This window comes from Ammodytes marinus (genome assembly GCF_949987685.1).
Source record: "Ammodytes marinus genome assembly, chromosome: 11".
Lineage (NCBI taxonomy): Eukaryota > Metazoa > Chordata > Actinopteri > Uranoscopiformes > Ammodytidae > Ammodytes > Ammodytes marinus.
In genome coordinates, this window is record NC_137215.1 from 9,101,053 (window position 1) to 9,122,005 (window position 20,953).

A 20,953-nucleotide genomic window follows, 5' to 3' on the forward strand; every position below is an offset into this window, starting at 1 on the left:
AAAGACCCTCTCATTCGTCACAATTAACCTGAGCAACTATTAGTGGATCGTTAATTAGATGTTAGACTGTGTCTAATGAATCGCAACACACACCAAGGAGCACTCGAACGATGGCTATTGAATCAAAAAGTATACAGGATTAATTTAAGTTTTTGGGGAGATAAAAAATGTGAAGTTCACCTCTCAGAGAAGTGTATAATAATGATTCGTAGCAGCATAGCAGTCAGTCAGTAACAGGGCGCTTCATAAAATGTGTCAACTTGTTCTACCATTACATTTTTTGTGGGAAGTTTGGGGCTAAAACCATTATCTTCCTCATGTGGAGTGAAAATGCGCAATAAAAAACAAAGTAATTTTGCACACATCCATCGGGCTTTCTGGGTCTGTGTTCCATTCATAAATTTCACCAGCTGTCTCTTTGAAACATTATTGAGGAAAATTGAAAGCAGCGCTTGGAGAATTCATACTGAGTTTTCTGGTGGGAACTGAGAGGCAGATTCTCAGACCGCCTCTCATCTGCCGCACTCTGTCTGAATTGCTTTGGAATGGCTGCATGTTCCTCTTGACAATCATAGTGATGGAGGGGGATAGTTTTGCGCTTGAAAGGTGGTATAATCACATTGAGGTACTCTGGTATTCATAGAGAATCTCGCTCTCCTCCGTTTTTTTTTTGCGCTATAGTGCAAAAACACAACCGACACATATTGAGTGCAGCCAGGAAGGCATTCTCTTAAGTGCTCTCCATCAAAATGTCAAATTATTACTTTTATGTCATATTTTTTGGAATGCAGTCGGGAGAAAGTAAAACCGGGGCCTATTTTAAAGGATTTATTAAGTCCAAAAGGTTGGATTCATTTCTATATCCTTGGATAGTAAGGAGGCAAAGAGGGAAACATAAAAGCAATGCAGAAATGGGATCATCATCATCATATAGGGTCACGTTTTCAGCTGGGTAAGGTCCCAAACCACGGGACTAAAAGGTAACCAGTGTGGGCAGAGGAAACTGTCGCCAAACACACAGTAAACATCCACGGCCTCATAAATGTCTTGCCAAAGAGTTGATTGCAGGCAGATTCCAACATGTAAAACCCGCAGCTTTAATACAGTATGTGTCGTAGTACCACAGCACTAAGCTGGCTCTCCCAAACATGCCTCCAAAATACGGCACGGGAGAATTTGCTTATAGGAATTACCACTCACACGACACAAATCCCATCTTTACTACTGACCACCACATCCCATATTAGCACATTTTGAATCTGCCCTCCTTTGACCAGACTCCAGCATATTGCTTTAGTGTTGTTGGGAGGTGCCTGTTTATCAGTGTCAATGTTTAAACACTGCTTTTGTAAGTTAGGTATAAAGATAAATATTTGGGGATTTATTTATTTCCATTAAGCAAACGCTGCCCTCTGATGTGTCATCCATTTTTAATGAGACATACTGGGCTCTTTAAAGTGATTACTCGCCCGCTGGCTTATCAGATTTGGTTTAAAGGTTGCTAATGGCATGATAAGGCACATTAAAGCGATAATAAGTATTTAATGAAGCTAAATGTGGCCAGGCTCGGGCCACGTAGGATTGATCCTTTTTTAAACAGCTCGTAAAAAAGTGAACTTTAAACGGAGAGATAAGATACTAAAATAGCCCAGAAACAAGTGTTAAAAACATATATTTCAATCCACTCTGACCTCCATTTTGGTTAGTTATCCAAGTAAGAGGTGCAGGATGGATGGCAGAGCACTGTGGGATATGAATGATTCTCACTGTGATTTGGAGAAAAAAAAACCTGATTCCAGTTTTAAAATCTTCTTTATCTCCCCCTCCTGAAGCTTTTTGTTTTTAAATGTACTACTACCTATTTGACATTGTATTCACCTTTGGCCAATGTTGCAGTGCATTCCAGTAATCACTCTCTCTGTCTCTCTCTTTCGCATACAAACACACACACACACACACACACACACACACACACACACACACACACACACACACACACACACACACACACAGTACACACACACAAACACACACACACATCCTGAGATCATCCTGCCTCATGTCAGTGTGATTTTGCAGCTGCAAAAAGATGGGTGTTCCTGCCGCTCTTTTGCCAACGCTTGGGGTGGGGCTCACTGTGTCCATCTGCTCATGGCCTCAGGAGGAAAACCCACAACCACACACAAGGACACTCAGTTTAAAATATCCAAAGACACACACACGCACACACACACACATGCACAGCAACGCTTATGCACAAAATAATTACCCCAGCAGGGATTCTACTCAGTCATGCTGAATGCCAGGGGATTCAAGGACACGTACAAATCACCAAGTATATTTGCTGAAAATCAAGTCTCTTCTAGCCTCAACATGCAAATCATTTCACCCACATTATCCCCCAGATCCAGCCACAAGGGACACCTGTATCTACATAAAAATTCAACTATGGGTTATGTTTTCTTATTAGTCCCTAAAACACAGAGTTTTTAATATTAATTCAGATTCACAGTGTTGAAAAATATACCTTGGTGTTTGACGTGTCTGTTTCTTACTATGTGTTGTTTTTGTTCTCTTTTTAGGGGTCTTTTTGCAAGCCATTACACTGAGACACATTATCGGGAGGATGGAAGTGCTGTCACCGCTGCTCACAACTTCACGGTACGGTGGCACTTGAGTGCTTTTGGCATTTATGGTCGAGTTGACGTGCGGCGGTGCTCCACAGTCAGGCTGTGAAAACTGACCCTTTTTAAAAAAAATTACAAAGACAGATGTCTTTTATAGTTATTGCAGACCAAGATTGTAGATGATAATTCACACTTTATTTTATGGTGCTGGGTAAAAAACAAAAAAAAATCTAGTTTAGGGTTGAATAGATACAGTAGTGTTTAATCACTTTAAAATATGAATCTGTATGTATTTGAAAGCCTCTGGCTGTTGTTGAACAGTACTGCCTGTCCAGTGGCCTACTTCATTTTAAGCCGTGTTTTATGCCAGGCTGCTATTCCAGCCAACATTGCCATCAGGATTTTATTATTGGAATCCTCTTTTAGCAGTCGATCTATTCCTGACTACTTTTTTTATTCTATTCTGTGTGTGTAAAGCAAAGTACCTGCTACTCCCTTTTCAGAAAATAGAAAAGGATTAGTGCTCATTTTGAATTTCAACTCATTATCAAGGCTTCTCCCCTTGCCACTTGAGTTGTTTGATATCTTAGTGTGGTTCACAATTGAAAATCGTGGCAGTTCTATGTTGAATGTATATTTAGAGGGTTAGGGATTACATTTCTGTTGCATAGCGAATAATAAAATGTTCTCTTTTTTTGAGGTAGTTAACATTCCTTTACCCCTTCGCGGCTCTGATTGAAATCACTAATTGAAAGGCGGCGAGGACAGTTTGACAGGTTGCTTACAGCTTGGAGGGAAAGTGAAGTGGTAATTTGGCAAATGACTGACAAGTCAATTTCCCTTAAAGTTATGGGAACAGCGTTTCTCAAACACACTCTGTCGCTCTCTATCTCTCGCGCTCTCACACACCTTTCATTTGGATAGGGAGGAGGATGTTAACAAGCATTGCATTAGGCTGGCAAACAGACATTCTGTATTGTCTCACGATAAGCCTCGCTCCGCTGCACACTTCCAGTACCTGCTGTCCCCCAACTGAGAAATCAGCCATGTGTTAATCATGGATCTGTGGAATAAACTCTGTACTGTAAATAAACTCTGCCATTCTGAGAAATATCTGATAAGACAAAATATAAAGCTCCAATAAAGAGTTGAAATAAAAGGTTTTTAACAGGAAGGAAAACGGTCAAACTGAATGTTAAAGTGTTAACGATGATAGGGGAAGGTGGGGTGATTTGTGCATTTTGGAAGTTGCAAAACCCCTTGTTTCTAGAAAACCGTGGAAGAAATTGGAAATGTGACCACATATTTAAGAAGAGCCATCCATTTGACTCATCCTGTAAAGAAGGGAGACACAAGGAATAAGATATAAGCACATTTAAGCTCAAAAAACTGTGTTTTGCCTTTCAAAGTAAAATTTCCATGATCAAGGTTTTTTGATTATTGTGTCTGAACAATTATAGACACGTTTGAAAACATTTGACACATGTTTTAGTGCTTTGGTATGCTACACTTTGAGTCTATATAGTTAGCACAATGTCAACCCTAAATTGCTGCATCATGCCTATTATCCAAAATTCTGGGGATGGGGTGATTTGTGCGCAAGGGCCTGGGTGAGTTATAAGTAAGTAAGTAAGTAAAATGTATTTATAAAAGCACATTTATGACAGTTTGCACTGTCCAAAGTGCTGTACATAGTGCATTCAGTAGGTAAACAATGAAGGTAAAATAACAATAACCAAAATAAAAGACGTAAAGCCCATACATCCACATAAACACAGATAGTAGTGCAGAGGTAAGTAAGTAGTGCAGAGGTTAATGGGGAGGAAACACCAGGGTGTACATATGGGTTTTGAGCCTTGATTTAAAGGCAGAAATGTAGGGGGAATCACATTTGTCAGGTGGCAGTTGGTTCCACAAGCACGGAGCAACTAGTGCAAAGTACATTTCTGAGAGTTGTGCCAGTGGCATGGCTGTATACGCTGGTCACCAAAAGAAAGTGATTGTCTACAGTAGCTCAGAAGAGAGTGACATCTCAATTCCACTTAACGACACCACTGATGAGAGTTCAGATGGCCAGAAAGATGATGATGGTGACTTTGTCATTGTGACACAATGACGCACAAATCACCCCACATAGTGGGGTGATTTGTGCGACAAGACAACTTTTTTTCCGAAAGCTATATTTCTTAAACAGTTTATTCCAGATCCAAAGTTTTTATTGCCAGGGATGCACAACATCCTGAAATATATGTACATATTTGAGTTGGAGACATAACTGTCAAGGCCTCACTTTAAAATCACTTTGAGTAAAAAGTTGCACAAATCACCCCACCTTCCCCTATTATGTTATTCCACCTGTGATCTGCTTTTTGTAGATTCCGGAAATCTTCTAAAAATATAAGAACCTATGACTAAATATTTCCATTTGAAAGCATTTGGCTACTTAAAAAGTCACTAAAAAGCTGAGCAGACAATCACTATTGCTGCTCTTCAATTAAACTATGACGTATTCTAGGTCAAACATTGCCTCAAACACAGAATCATTGTAGCTGCTCTATTTCTATACTTAATGTACTGAATAGCTGTTCCATCACCACCTGGCTCTGTGATCTGTCCTGTACAGACGTGTCAAACAGAAGTTGTTGGAAAACACTTTTTCTGTAGGAAAAATCTCACCCCAAAGTATTTCCTCCTGCAGTTCAATATTGGGGATGAGAAACAGTGACTAATGACAGTTGTTTTAAGGGGAGTGTTGCTAGACGGTAAATGGAGGTCTGTATTCCCTCTCAGCGAGTCACTTCTTCAGCTCTCCTTGTGCTCAGACAACAGTGTTTTCTCTGTGTCTGAGGGCCCCTTAATGTCCTCTTTTCTTTCGACTAGACCACTGGTGGAATAAAAAAGAAAAATCAATTACTAGTTTAAAGTCACCTCCTAACTGTGATAGTTTTCCTGCATTAACAACTATGTATGTTGCATTATTTAAAAGAATGGGATGTGTATATGGTGAAGGATGGGAGGAAATGATTTACAGAGGATATTCATTTGAAAGAAAATAGTTTTTTTAAATATTTTCTAGTGTTTGAAGCTTTTTCTTTTGGCATAAAATTGTTTCATCTACAGTATGTAAATGCTTTCTAAAAATGAACAATTTCTCTCTTTCAGAATAACTGCTACTACCACGGCGAGGTGCGGTCGCATCCAAACTCTGACGTCACGGTCAGCACCTGCTCAGGCCTCCGGTAAGAAACATAGCCAGCATCTCGTATTCAAGCAGCATCTCAACCTTGCACTTTGAGTGCTATTTGCTACTGCAATGTTTATATTTACTTAAGTCACTCTGCACGGCAGCCCATCACTCTTAAGCCCCTTAAAGTGTGCTGTCAGTAAGTTTGGTGTGTGTGACTCGCAGGATTGGGAGAAAATGTCACACCTCATTGTCTTTGTCCACAGAGGCATTAAGTTAATATCTGCACTCGTCGAGGCAGTAATTGGCATCGTGCTGCTGCTAACGACCAACCGCAATTGGAAGATTTGAGGTTTGGGCTTCAGCACAAAGTCTTAACATACACAGTGTCCTGCTTAATTAAACAACAAGGAAACAGTTTCCCAAGCAGAAAATGCTGTGTTGTTTGCCATGATGACCTTTTAATCAACGCAATAACAGCTAATGACAAACAACATTTAAGGGGGTGTCAGCGATTCTCGAGAATGCTTGTTGTAGAAATCACTTTTGTCCAAATCAGTGAATATCTCTTCATGATCCGCTACCTGTCTGTAAACAAATCCAGAATTAATATTACACACTGCCTAGGCTCTGTAAATGGGCATGTTGCTAGCTACGGTGGGCCCCCTTTTGTTCACAATACCTGTTAACAGAGCCTAGGCTGTGTGTTAACACCAGATTTTTTTTCCAATTGAACAAACACAGGACGTGTAGTGGATTGTGAGGAGTTATTAACTGATTTTGACTAAAAGGGATTTTGACAACAAGCGCTCCCCAGAATGACTAACTCCACCTCTAATGCTATTAAATTATAAATATTAGTGTTATTAAAGAAGTCTGATGTATAATAGTGCTGACCTCATTTGTGAATTTGAAATAGAGCCATGTGTTGAGAGGCTCTGTGTGGCTGGGCCAGGGTTGCCAACGTGAAAGATGAAGTAATCTAGGTCAAGCATCGCCTAGAAATGTTGCCAGTGTGGAGAGAGAGAGAGGGCCACATGTTATCAGAATTGTGTGTTTCAGACTGAGATTGGTTTTTGCTTTGTTGCCGTCTCTGCAGAGGCTTCATCACGCTTGAAAACAAGACGTTGGTCATTGAGCCGATGTCCGGCCGTGACAACTGTTCCCACCTCATCTACCGAGTGGAAGAACTTACCCTGACCCCAGGAGCCTGCGGCCACGGCTTCAACATGTCCTCTGTTGCCCCAGAAAACCACATCAAAAGCCCTTTCCAATCCTTCCACACCAGGGTGAGATTAGTATTATGTTGGATTTTATTTTATTGAAAATCTTGTATTGGAGCCAATTGATATCCCAATATTTCAAAGCTATATTGTAATAGTAGTAGTAGTAGTAGCAGCATATCAGTAGTACTTAATTGTCAAAGGTTTCTGAAAGTCAAGACATGCATTTACTTGATAAAAGATAAACGGGCGTTTCAACCAAAGATCAGCAAGTTGGCAAACACACCAGCTTGGATAAGTTCCCAGAGGATGTTACCTTGGGCTTGACACATTTTATCTGCGCTTAGAGCCCAAAAATCCAGGGCCCATGCAGGTTTGGCCAATCATTTCCATGGAGCAGGTGCAGTATCCATCTGCTAGTGTTCCCATGCATTACAATCTCCATTTGAGTCAGGAAGTGAAACTTACCAACATACAGAACTTAATGACCCCTGAGTAATGTCTGGGCTCAGTTGCAGCTTTTCACTTAAATAAATAGTTGGACATTTTGGGAATTTGATTTTTTTTTTTTTACTTTCTTGTCAACAGCTTGATTAGACTAATGATACCTCTCTCATAATGTTAAAAATGTAAATGTAATCTAACTTTCTCTGCAAGAAGGCAAATAGGCTCATCGAAAGCATGTTCAGGTATTGCAGGATTGAAAAGGTTCATCTCAAGGCTTTTAGAAGCAATACAGCTTCAATTGTGTGTCCATAACATTTGCCGGTGCTTGGAATAAATGAACAGAAGTCCTTGAAAAACGTTTGTAGAAAAATGTAAAATATTTATAACATGCATCTCTGTTTTTACGTCAGCATAAAAGACATACTCAGAAGACCACCAAGTATGTTGAGCTGATCATCGTCGCAGATAACAGAGAGGTAATGCACAAGCCTTGCTTCCATTCACGGTACATTACAGTGTTTGAACAAACAGAAACAAGACACACACAAAAAAACGCACAGCGACTCTTAATGGTACTATAGGCTGGACAAAAAGCAGGCTAAGCTGTCGTAAGAGAGCAGAGCAGGTCCCGCCGGGGGCTGCAGAACTGGGTCAGTGTGCAACAAGCGGTGTGTGTGGTCTTGTGTGGCAGAGGCTTTAGCGTTGAAAGGAAGTGCTGAACGATTCCCCTGCAGACCAGACGGGAAACAGGAAAAAGCCGCGTGGACACAGAAGAGTCTGCCGTAAGCGCATTGTGGGGATTTCTCCATTGTAGTGCCCCTGACCTGAACCAAACAAAGCAAATGGGGGGGGGGGGGAGGAAAAGAGTTCAAGCACGTTGCCAAACTCAGATTTGTAGTCCAGCACCAACACAATTGGATATATACACTGTGTGGTGGAAATAGTAGGTCTGAATTTATTTGCTGTATCTTTGAAATCCAAAGCTGTCAGATCAGCCCAGAATACCTGCTCCCTGCGGCCGTGCCATTTGTCTCTCTAGCACCAGGAGATTTTTCCTACATCCAGATGGTCACAGCTTGACAGGCTGCCTAACACACTAAAACGTATTGCCTTATTGCCGGTGCTCTGTGTCGTTTCATGCCTTTTGAGTTCTGAAAATTAGTGTAACACCCGTATCGTTTAACTTCTGCGTGCAACAAAACTACTTATATGTGTGTGTGTGTGTGTGTAAATGTTCCCTTTTTTTCCACTGATTCCATGTCATGTTCAGTTTCAGAAACAGGGGAGGGACGTGGAGAAGGTGAAACAGAGACTGGCAGAGATAGCCAATTACGTGGACAAGGTAACCCATCCTCCTAACCCCTCCCCCCCACTCTGCACAGGAGGGATAAATCACTTCTTTAAAATAGAAATATTGCTGGCAGCAGAGATTAATGGGATCCCTGTGTGATATATGAACGTCCTAGTGAAACAGCTGCTGTTGGCCTGTCTAAATCCTCTTGGCAGGGCTGTGGATCTATAGCTCGCCGATACAGTATAGGCAGGTGGATTTACTTAAAGGACACATGGATAGAGACATGTAAAAAGACCATGCTCTGAACATATGAAAAAGATGACTCTGATGCACACTGGGCAGGATTTAGGAGGACATACAGTGAATAATGTAATCCAGTGAATTGAGTAAGTAAAGCTACTGTAGTCTCTCACACACTTATTGGAAGGTATTTTTGATCATTCGTGTAGTTGAGACTGTAAATCTCCTGGCCTTTCTATTCCCATGACTATATCACCATGCTGTCCTTCAGTTCTACAGGGCTCTGGACATCCGGGTGGCCCTGGTGGGTCTTGAGGTGTGGAGCGACGCTGATAAATGTCCCATCACCCAGGATCCCTTCGCCACCCTGCACGAGTTCCTAGACTGGAGGAAAGTCAAACTGCTGCCCCAGAAACCTCACGACAATGCTCAGCTCATCAGGTGGACATTTGATTTTTTTTAGCAGAATAAAAATGAACCCAGAAATGAAGAACAAGAGGTCATGTTTTAACATGAGAGCAGATCCACATAGTCACTATAAATACGTTTTGCATTAGTTGCTACCATTCTCCATAGCATACATTGTTTTACACTTTTACGATTATTTACCCAGTCAGTTGATTCTCATAACAATTATTTTTTTGTTACTTGGATGTTTATTTGGAGGCCCACTGGCTCCACTTCATATTAAAATACAATCAAAACAAGTTTACACTTCCACCAGTTAGTTAAACTGTTAAAATGTCACCATTCCCCCTTTGTATTAAACAAAACATTTTACATAGACAATTAAACATGACAATTATAATTTCATAAATTCTTCATGCAAAGCAAGTTTAAGCTAATTTTGCTTATTTATGTTTTAGGGCCACCATCCCTTAAATTGATAATTCCACTGAAACGTGGCTCTGTGTTTCTTTGCCTTGGTTTTTCGTTGAGGGAGCATAATGTATTTCATCCCCTGCCTTATTTGATAACTGATGGCACTAACAGAATATGCCATTTTTGATCTCCTCTTCACCCTCCTTTTATCTTCTGTCCTTTGCAGTGGGGTTTACTTCCAGGGCACCACCATTGGCATGGCTCCCATTATGAGCATGTGCACATTGGAGCAGTCTGGGGGCATTGTCATGGTGAGTATAAAAACCTTCTGGCTGCTCACACTCATCACTCCACACTCCTTTTCATGTGATTGGATCAGTGTTGTTAGGATTCAGCAGGCTAACATGGTGGCTATGGTGATCATTGTTTGCTGGAAGGGCATTTACGGAGAGGACTGACCGCAAGTCATATACTGAAATGATCATTTAAATAATGATAGCTGTGCTCACATTCTATCCGCATTCATGCCCTCATCAAAAAATAAAAATATACTATCAGTGGCATTCTGCAAAGATATGCAAAGCCCTGTACTATCACTTAAAGTCTTGCAATCATTTTTCCAGGCCTCCCGATGACATCCCTAAAAGGGTTGGTTGGGCACAGGAGTAAATCACAGGGCCACAGTGTTTTAACAAATCCACATTTACATTTTTATGAGATGTGATGAATTGTTCATGCCAGCTCTTACAGAGCACACGTTTGAACCAAATTGTTGTTGTTTTTTTCCCCTTCTTTTCTCTTTCTTCTCCTTTTTTTTCCACAACACTGCTCATCACCACTGGTACACTAAATTAACCCACATGGTAAATTAGCTGCCTGCTGGGCTCCTCCGCCTGCTGTAGCACTTGACTCCCGTGCCAAATCACAAAGTGGTTATCAACCCAATGCCATTACGCCCCGGCCCAGATGTGTATCGCCCATTAATATATATGTTTTCTGCTGCTCGTGGCAGCGCTGAGGATTGGCCAGATGTTTGTCTTCCCCATTACTTACAGATGGCAGATGGTTTGGGCCGAGATTAAAGGGCCGTGTAACCAGTTAGAGGGTGGCCCACATGACATGAACCATTTCTCAGACCATACACTACCATGTGTGTTAATCAGCCTCAAAGCCATTGTTTGGTCCACACAGTCTTTTGGTTTTATACATTGTAAGATTGTTATTTTTATAAGGTATTCTTGTCTGGGGAGTGTTCTCCTCACACGGCTGGAAATTATATCAGAAAGACTTTATCAGAGCCATTTCTTGTAACCTACACTATCGGATTCTCACCATCACAACAATGGCTTGGAGCTGCTTCAAAGTAATGACTGGGGCTTCCAAGAGTTTCATCCATTTCTGCTGACTCTGGTAATAAACTTTTTTTTGTGAGGATGCACTCAACTACTGTATGAATTACACACACACACACACACACACACACACACACACACACACAAAAGCAGACAGAGACACACACTATTTATCATGACATAGGCAGACCATCTTTCTTCTTAAACGGTGGGGTGCAGCTGCCCATTGTGCAGCTCTATAATCAGAGGACAAAATAGCCTGGCCTGCCCTCAGCTTTGACATATGACCGCTTCTTCAAAAGAAGCATCTGATTTTGTAATGCACATGGCAGAGGCCACATTTGAATAACCACAGTAAGATATACAGTAGCTACGTGGGAGACCTCTATCTCAAGGGTTGCCAGATTTGAAATGCTGAATCATGCGCATTATAAACTGTGAAATTCAAGCATTAGGGGGATGTTTGTTATGTATCGATCAGCCTTGTTATTTATTTAAATAACTAATGTACCAACAGTTATGCAGCGTTAATCCGTCGTAAAAGGCTGTACTGCACGTGGCTTGACCTCCCACATCGGCCATGTATGAACAGTAAATATAAAGCTACCTCTAAAAAGTAGATTTGATATCTGATTTGTTTTATCTGTACAATGTCTTAAAATGACAATTGGCTTCATAAAATTCTGAAATGTGAGCTACGTCAAATTTATAAAAAACAAATTTTATTTTTCTAGTTGTGCACCTTTCTAATTGTAATTTGCATTGAATATTTTATCATTCAAATGTTTGTCTATTTTCTAGACCTACCTTGGCATACACATGTACTACAATGATTTACATTCTCTGTCACCCTCCGAACTCTCTGTCTGCCTCATCCAGCCAGTCTCCCTCTCTCAGCCTGCCCTCAGTCTGTCCATAAAACTATGTGAAACTGAAACTTCCACCTCTCTCTCTTCATTCTCCTTCTCTGCCCACATTGTGAAGGGCGGTTGTCTGGCTTATCAATGCCGTGGCGAGTCATACACCAGTAGGTTTATGGAGCTCACTGCAGTGGATGTTTCCACTAGCAGCCTGTATGATTGGGTCAGCCGGGGTAATGGAATGGCAAATGTATCCAGGACTCCATGAGGAGAATGAGTAATACAAGGAGGGCGAGGGGGCAGATTGGACAACTGTTGGAAATCTTCAGCTTAAAAAAAATTATTTTTTTGAGCTCCATACATTTCGTCTTTTTGTTTGTTTCTTGTTACACTACATTTCCGTATGGCTTGGTTTTAACTCTAATTTGGATGTAAGGTCACGCATAGTAGAACTTCATTTTAGATGAAATATTTTTCTTGTGTTGATGCATGATCAGTAAGCAGCATATGCTGTTGTATGTTAACCTATTGTATATGCATATGTATATACATTATTTTGTAATTTCTTTAACAATTATTTTACTTTTATTTATTTATGGGGGGGGGGGTCAGTTGGTTTCAGAGTATGAGAGCTGTGAGTGTGTGTGTGTGTGTGTATGTGTGTGTTTTGTACTTCCTGTATATTTGTGTTAAGGACCCCCTTGAAAAATGAGATGATTCATCTCAAGGGGTGTATCCCTCTAATAAACTACATATTATACACACAGAATGAATAACACATAATGTACATGTCCTAAAGTTATGGCATGTCTTTTGTTTTGCCATGGTGGCAGGATCACTCGGAGAACCCACTGGGTGCGGCCGTGACCTTGGCACACGAGCTCGGACACAATTTTGGCATGAACCACGACACCCCGGAACGAGGCTGTGGCTGCACCACGACTGTTGATCGGGGAGGCTGCATCATGACCCCCTCCACAGGGTAAGAGTATGATCATCCTTTTTCATACTTAAACAGTCTCCTCAAACAGATTACGTTTCCCAAGTGTAACAATTAAAGCTGGGGTGGAGGATTTGGGGAGAAAATGGCAGTTCAAATTCAAATCCAAATACCTCAACCGCTCCACTTGTTCTCTTTGGTCCCTCCCCTATGGTCCCTCCCTGACACGCTCTACACCAACAAAGTCGTGCCAAAGTGAATGGACAGTCCCAACAGCCAATAAGAACAGAGCATCGGCGCCTCGCTCTGATTAGTCAAAGTGTACAGCGCATGTTAACTTTGACCAATCAGAAATCATACACCCCAGCTTTGAAGGTTAAGAAGAATGTGACATACTGTATGATCATGCTGCTAATTTGGTTGAGGTGGCTGTAATTGTAGCAAAATTACATTTAAACTGCACAACACTGTCAGTGGAATAAATATGCTTGTTTAGGGTTTATTTTGGCTTTATGTGTATAATAGTTTAAGAATCTTTTAATTATTATTTTAATTTGTAGTCTATTACTATGAAATCTTTACTGAGAGGAAAGTTGGTAACGATGGCTTTGTATTCAAACAATTGAGCACAGACAAGGCTTTAAACTTTTGACTTTAGGCTGTTTCTTAGTCGTCCTTAAAAAGCCATGTTTCACACAGCTATGACAACATGTTTATCAGTGTAACAGTTTAGAAAAAATGAGCAACTTCTTCTGAAAAGATTGGTGAAGCTTGCACGCCATTGTTCATGTGTCGTCGTACACATGCGCACACACACACACACACACCCTTTGGCCTGAGACTAAAGCAGCTGCTCTAGCATTCTACTCGTGTTGCCTGGGTCGCTAAGATAACAGTGGTGCTGCGAGTGATGGACTCTGTGACTGTTGGTAAACAGCGAGCCGATAAGGAGAACCCACAGCGCAATACCAAATTCCCCCCTTTGGCCCGGTGCCAGTCTGGTTTGTCTGATGGTAAATCCCGCAAGCCTCAGATTAATGTGGTGTTGATGGATTTCACAACAGTGCAAAGATAAAGGAGAGACAAAAGACTGAAGGACTCGGTTACTATTGTTACCATTTCAAAATACAAATCAACAAAGACAAAAAATTCCCAAACATTGATACCAGTATCAGCTTATAAATCTAGTATCACTCTGGCAATAGAATGAACCACACCATTTGCCAAGACATTTTGGACTTTTGTGAGCCAAGCGCATTTTCCCATCGCACCTAATGTGTTCTAAAGGAAGATGATGCATGGATGAAAGCAACAGTTACGCAGTGGTTGAAATTGTTAATGGGCAAACAGATGAGAGAAGACTGAATGTTCTAGCCATGTGCTAAGCACCCGTGAAGCTGAGCAACAACATTAGAATCTGTGAAAAGTCCCTGTGGATGTTTGATTTTACTGGCACTAGTTTGGGCTATTCTCGTTAAAACATTGACATTAAAAGTAGATACAAACTTCAATTATATGCTCATAAATCAACAGAGACTCTGTGGAAGAAAAACCTCCGGTGGCTTGTGAGCACATCCTTGAAAAATGCCCCTCTAAATTACACATAAATAATATGACTTACTATGTACCAGAATTGGACCGGCATTGTCCCAGAAAAAACTTGAATGACCTTTTACAAAAAGGGTAGAGGGGGGGGGGGCAGGGGGGTGGTTGTCAAAAACCGCCGCTGGCAACCGTGAATACATCTTGCTCATACTACAACATTTATTCCAGCCAAAGATAGGATAATGCACAGTGGGAGACACTGGGTTTATGCAGTGTAGTTTTTTACATTTGCACTCAGCGCTCTGACACAACGACTTTGCTTCAACTCGTCCCCGGTGCAATGATGTCATGCAGAGTTTAGGAGAAATGACTGCGCGATCTAAATGGGTTAGAATGAGTCACAGTGTTATTGAATTTTGTAATAGGTTAATGAAGCACAGTTGCACATTCTGATACATAATTATGAGATTAGACACATTAATAGTTGAGAGATGATAAGTGACCTTTCGCTATGAAACTCACTCCTCCGTTTGCTAAAGTAAAGGGTGCGGGATAAATCCATACACAATTGTACGCTGACATTTTGCTTGGCAATTTTGTGTTGATACACTGACTCCAAATATCAATATTTCCCTATCTAATTATTAATAATTTAATTGTGCATTGATCATTGTTCACTCCAGTCGAATCGTACTACTGATGTATACAAAATGAAATATAGTTCAGATAATTCTACTCATGGGCCAGTGTCAGCCATTTCATTTTCAGCTGCCGTCCTTTGGCACAATCTACGGACCATTTTAGTGACCCTATTTCCGACAGTTGGCCAGGAAACTTCTTCCAAATAAATGCTCTTATTGGTTGTGTTCATTGGCAGTTTCCTGCTAACACTTTAGCCATTAACAATGTTAACAGCTTATTTTGCTGCCTCTGGTGGTCAGAAGAATCCTTAAACGCTGCTTTAAACTCATAATGATTTTCCTACATGGGACTTCCTTTGTTTCTCTTTCTGTTTGACACTCAGGGTGAGAGATCAACTGTGTTGTCTAGACAATGTTGTTTTTCTAGATGATATCAGTGGTGCTGTGTCAAGACTAAGAACCACGGAGCTCACAGTCTGACGTTTGTCACGGGAAACATTGTGCCAGAGTTTTCTGAGCCAGCTTTTGAAAGTTGAAAAATTATGAACTCCACCGAGTTTGCGCTTGACTTACCCTAGTTATCTCTCAAATTGAATTTCCTGAACTCTCATCCTGAATTTGTCGTTCCTATTGACAGAACCAATAATGTCACAAACCAATCTAGAACTCATTTCCCCATCACATATTTGGTCTCTTTCTTTTTTTTCATACATATTAGCAACCTCCTTTGACCCCGCAGCCCAGTACAGATGCCTTCTGAATGTTGAAAAGATTGTTGTAAAGCGGCGCACGGCTCTATTGACTGTGTGTGCGTGTGCGTGCGTGTGTGTGTGTGTGTGTGTGTCTGTGTTTCTGTGCATGTGTGTGTGTGTGTGTGTGTGTGTGTGTGTGTGTGTGTGTTTGTGTGCGTGTGTGTGTGTGTGTGTGTATGTGTGTGTGTGTGTGTGTGTGTGTGTTCTGGATATACTGTCAGCTCAGACTTGCTAATGGCGAAAGTGGACAGGCTGCATCTAAATGACGTGATTATCAGTGACGCTGCCAGCTGTAATCAGGGCCAGGGCGCAGAAGGCAGAGATCCGCAGAGAGGTGCTTTATGCCTGGGTAGACAGCAGGAGCAAGGGGAAGGGGAGCACTGCTTTAGTTTGTCTTTGTATTTCCCTCAGCTGCAAATCTAGAATAGAAACACAAAGAGAGATCGAGGTGAGAGTGAGAGACAAACGGGAGAGAGATGGCAGTGGAGAAATCATTTGGGCCCCACGTGGACAACCCATAACAAGCATGTGAGGCCCTGAAGACTCGCCTCAAGAGACAGGTGTCAAAACAAGGAGTGGGAATTGGAGGGACAGAAGAGAAGAACAGAGGTTTACATGGATATTTCGAGGCAATGGGTGTCTTTCAGAAGTTTTGGGCAAAGAGTTGCATCATGCGAAGATTGCGAACGTGTGGAGAAAGCTGAAAAGTGCAGTGTTTTTTTTTTTTTTATATCTGGTTTTTATGTGTTATTGGGCTGAATGATAAAGCCTCAGCAGCAGGTAGCTACGGCTGGACTTTGAGGGCCAAGAGGTGAATTTCCTTGCCAAACCCCCGGTATGAGCCAGCCTGTGACTTCTTGTTATTTTCTTGTCAAAATGATGGAGTGCAAGTGAGGTGAGAAAGGTGGCAAAATGTCATCATCCGAAGACATTCTGCAGAGGAGAGGAGAGTTAGAGAGGAGAGCAGAGCAGAGGAAAGCAGAGGAGAGGAGAGTTGGAGAGGAGAGGCTAGGTAGATTGCTAGTGGGGTAAATGTTTTGCAGTAAATTTGAGGTTGTGGTTTCGCCTTTTCGTCCTGATGTTTAATCGCCATGGGCTGCTGCCAGCGTTGCAGCCTAACATTTCCTAAAAGGTCAGACATGTCTCTCCTGCTTAGCTCGGACTAAATGTGTGTCTGTCTGTAGCGCGGCTCAGGGAGCGCCACAGACAGTTTGGTGTCAGTCAGAAAAAACCTACAACTAGATGAGCCCTCCCTGGCCCCCCATGTGACCGATTGCTTAATGTCTATGGACCCATTCCACTCTCCCTCTGGACCCACTGGCCTCACATGCTGAGTTGATTCAACTGACAGGAATCATGGACACGGCACATATGTCCGCTGATCCCAGAAAAGCTGCTTGGTGCACAAGAGCCTGTGTCTGCATCATTGTAAGGGATTGGAAACAATGCTACGAGATCATTTTGTAAGACACTGTAAAATCCTTGCATGCCTCATTTTACTTGATCATCTACCCCATTTTACAAATAATACAATTAAATTGACTAGTCACAAGCAGTACTACTCTAACTGTTAAAATAGTTTGAGTCTTCTGTGACTATGGAGGACCTCTACAAAGTTTTTTTTTGTCATGTCATGAGACAGGTGCGTTGCATAATGGAGAAAGGTAGGACACCTGGGATAGAAATCTAGAATATTTAAACCTCTGATGTTTCAATGTTAATCTTTCTCTTATGAGTCCCCCATCTAGATGGAAATACAACACTAGATCACTGTAGTATATCTCAAAATAATTCACTGAGGTGTAGATATTGAAAAAGCTAAATGTATTGCTTTGTTTGATCCTGTGTCTGCTTTGAAAGCTTTGTTTCGGTCGAGCTCACCCTGTACTTATCTAAGCAGATGGTGTTTTCTGATAGAGAATGTAAAAGTCAAGTCACTGGTATGTACCGGTGCAGACGGATAGTTGGTGGCAGCTTATTGTGGGGAATTCTTTCTTCTTTCTTTTACATTGTTTTGTTAAAATGTATTTAAAAAAATAAATTACTCAGACATGGCAACAGCGAGAGGTATTTTTTTTTTCTGTCAGTCAGTAACACAGATGTGTAAGGCTGCGTGACATGGATGAAATTAGAATCATTTACGGTGTGTCTTATTCGCACTGGCATAGACACATTCGCCTTCAAACGTTACCAACAGCCTCAGAGGAGCTGGCCAATTAGATGTGGTTTAACTGTTGTGCACAGGCGAATTAGTTCCACCCCAGCAACCCACACCTGGAGAGAAGGCACAGGGCTTTATGCTAATGTTTTCAAATGGAAGCCTACTCTCTGTGCACGGCTAATTTCCTGGATAGCAGATCAGGTCTCAGCTGTGATAATACACTCCTTCAATATGGGTCTATTGGAGTCTTTGAGCTGTCCCTACTTCCTACGTTATTTAATGCTGATGTATGGTGTTTCAATCGATTTATCCAAAACTGTGACTTCTTTTCCTGGTGTTTTGAATTTGGCTGTCAACTGAAAGTCCTGTTAGTCGCCAGCAGTTTTGATTATTTCACATGACAGGTTTCTGTTATGTTGTTTTTGCTGAGATCTTCTCAATGTTTTGATTAAGTTTATCTTAAACTTTCTCTTTTGCTTATTTAGTCATGCGTTTTTAATGTTAAGTAGATTTAGATTTGAAACGACATTCTCAGTGGCTTTAAATATGTTTTATAAAATATACCATTTGCATAAGCTCAATTGACCCTGACGATAAAGTGTGATTTTTGATTTGTATTAGAAGATAGTCGGAAGTTTGCAAAAAGGTTAACCCTTCAAAACATATGCTCTCTTTTGTGTATGTCTTAAAATAAAGTTGGCTATATACTTTGCAATGGTGCTCATACCTGAGTTATTTTAGTGTTTGTTAACGTAATAACTGTATCTTTCTGATACCTTCCATTTGAATTTAATTTGGTCCAAAGAAATGTGACTGGTCACAGCGAAGATATTTCCAAATGAAAACCATCCTAACTTTGACCTGTTAATGCCAGTTTATTGAGAACAGACTCTGTTTACCCCTCTTGAAGATCCCAAAGTGAGCCCTGTTTGCTGATAACAGAAAAACAGACATGCTATTTACAAAGGGTTTGGCACAGGGCAATAAAGCTTTGTTTCTGTGTTGTGTCAGTGAAAAGACTCTTAACAATTGGATTATTGGAGCAGACGAGGGCTGACAGAGACCGGTAGATTGGCCTTTGGTCAGTGAGAGATGAAAGCAGCTGACATTCAAAGGTGAACAGTGGGAGGGAGGTGGACTCAGCGGTTTCACCAATGGGTGGCCGTTAGAAGAGGATTTTGTTCCTGTCTTCTCTTGGTAAAAACAGAAGAAAAAAACAGCAGATTCCTTTCCTATTGAGTGCCTTCTCCATTATTGTCCACTCCCCTCAGAGCAGTGAAATATCCATGCACTTGCAGCGGCCAAATCCGCCTTAGGCAAAAGACAAAACATCACACACATACACACACACACATACACACACACACCGCTGTTTCCAACGCCAACGTCTCCGCAAACATATTCTGTGTAGTGATGAATTCTCACACATTTGCCCTGTCAAGCAGCAAGCTTTTGCAGACGGTCTACCCGCCCTGTTGCGTTTGTAGACCCCAGTCAAGTCTATCGCTGCATAAGTGTTTGTATGACATGGTTCTGTCTGAAGTGAAGCTTTTCAAGCCTCTGATGCTAGCTGCCTCTCTCTCTGTGCCGTGTCTGCCCAATCCTCTCTGCTAGCTATTGCTCCCTGCCACGCCACATCCTATCCGTCCTCTCTTTGAAGCTTAGACTATGTCCGTCCATATGACTGTGTGAGCTGTGAAGATGAAGTCCTCCTTTCACGCCCCAAAGCCTGCTTTTTCTCTCCCTCAGTTCTTTTGTGAGTCTGTTCTTGTGTGTTAGCTGGCATGAAATGTGGGGGGTTTAGGCTTAGTTGTGTTACTGTCACATACTGTGTTGTTGTGGTATTGCATGTTTAGTGGCCTGGGATTATATACTGCCAGTGCCAGTTTAGGTCGAAGCAGGACACAGGCATTAGAGGCTAGGTTAAAGGTTAAAAGAGTCAGTAATTCTAGAGAATGCTTGCTGTTAAAATCACTTTTTGTCAAATTAAGTGAATATCTCCTCACAATCCGCTGCCTGTCCGTACTGTGTGTGCACTTATACACAGCCCTGTAAACAGGCATTGTGGACCCCTTTGTTTACATGCCAGTTTACAGAGCCTAGGATGTGTATTAACACTAGATTTTATTTCAGTGCACACACATTACGAACAGGTAGCAGACTGCGAGGAAATATTATCAGATTTTGACAGTAAATTTGATTGTTAACCAGAATCACTGTTATTTTGCTTAATTTGAAGTTGTTTGTGCCTCTTTGCGGTCTCTCTGGCCCCACCCCATGTAAAGCAGCATGATTCCACGATTCCTTCCTTCTTTCCTTTTTTTCTTCTATTAATATACAGGATATGATAGTTTTTTGATTTCTATCTCTCTCTCCGTTTATTTCTCACACTAGCACGAGAACCGACCCCCCGGCTCCACAGCCGTTACTGGCATATCGCACAGTTCCATCCATAAAGTCATACCATTTTCTGCTTTTCAATATGAAATCCAATTTCTTTCCAGTCACTAAATTAGACATTAGTCAGCCCTTCAGGTAAGCGATACCGGGGAAGGAAATTAATGTGGTAGAAATTATGTGGTTTTGGGTTTGCTATTTTACCCAAAGTTTCACATACACAAATGTGCATTCACAGACAATTCATTTACATCCAACATACCCCTACTCATACTAGTCCCTCCAGTCAATCATTTAACTCGTCACGGTGTATGCCTCTTGAAGATGTAGCTGCTGGAGAGAAATGTTTCTCTGGACGTTTTAATGGCCCTGCTCATGCGATGAGTAGGAGTGAAAATCTATTGAACTTAAGTTCATACAATGTCAGTAGACCATTACATTTTTGTGAAAAGGCCTCTTCAATGTGCA

The 20,953-nt window shown here is 41.4% G+C and overlaps 1 protein-coding gene across 1 annotated transcript in view; it reads left to right on the top strand.

The window, feature by feature from the left end:
- Window positions 1–20,953, top strand: part of adam12b (ADAM metallopeptidase domain 12b) — a gene marked incomplete at its 5' end in the record, with an annotated part of 73,712 nt that overhangs the window by 31,800 nt on the left and 20,959 nt on the right. The window contains 8 exons of the mRNA XM_080037175.1: window positions 2,583–2,661; window positions 5,790–5,866; window positions 6,911–7,100; window positions 7,892–7,957; window positions 8,752–8,823; window positions 9,287–9,456; window positions 10,064–10,148; window positions 12,883–13,031. Coding sequence (XP_079893301.1) covers window positions 2,583–2,661; window positions 5,790–5,866; window positions 6,911–7,100; window positions 7,892–7,957; window positions 8,752–8,823; window positions 9,287–9,456; window positions 10,064–10,148; window positions 12,883–13,031 — 888 coding nt within the window. The remainder of the gene's footprint in view (window positions 1–2,582; window positions 2,662–5,789; window positions 5,867–6,910; window positions 7,101–7,891; window positions 7,958–8,751; window positions 8,824–9,286; window positions 9,457–10,063; window positions 10,149–12,882; window positions 13,032–20,953) is intronic.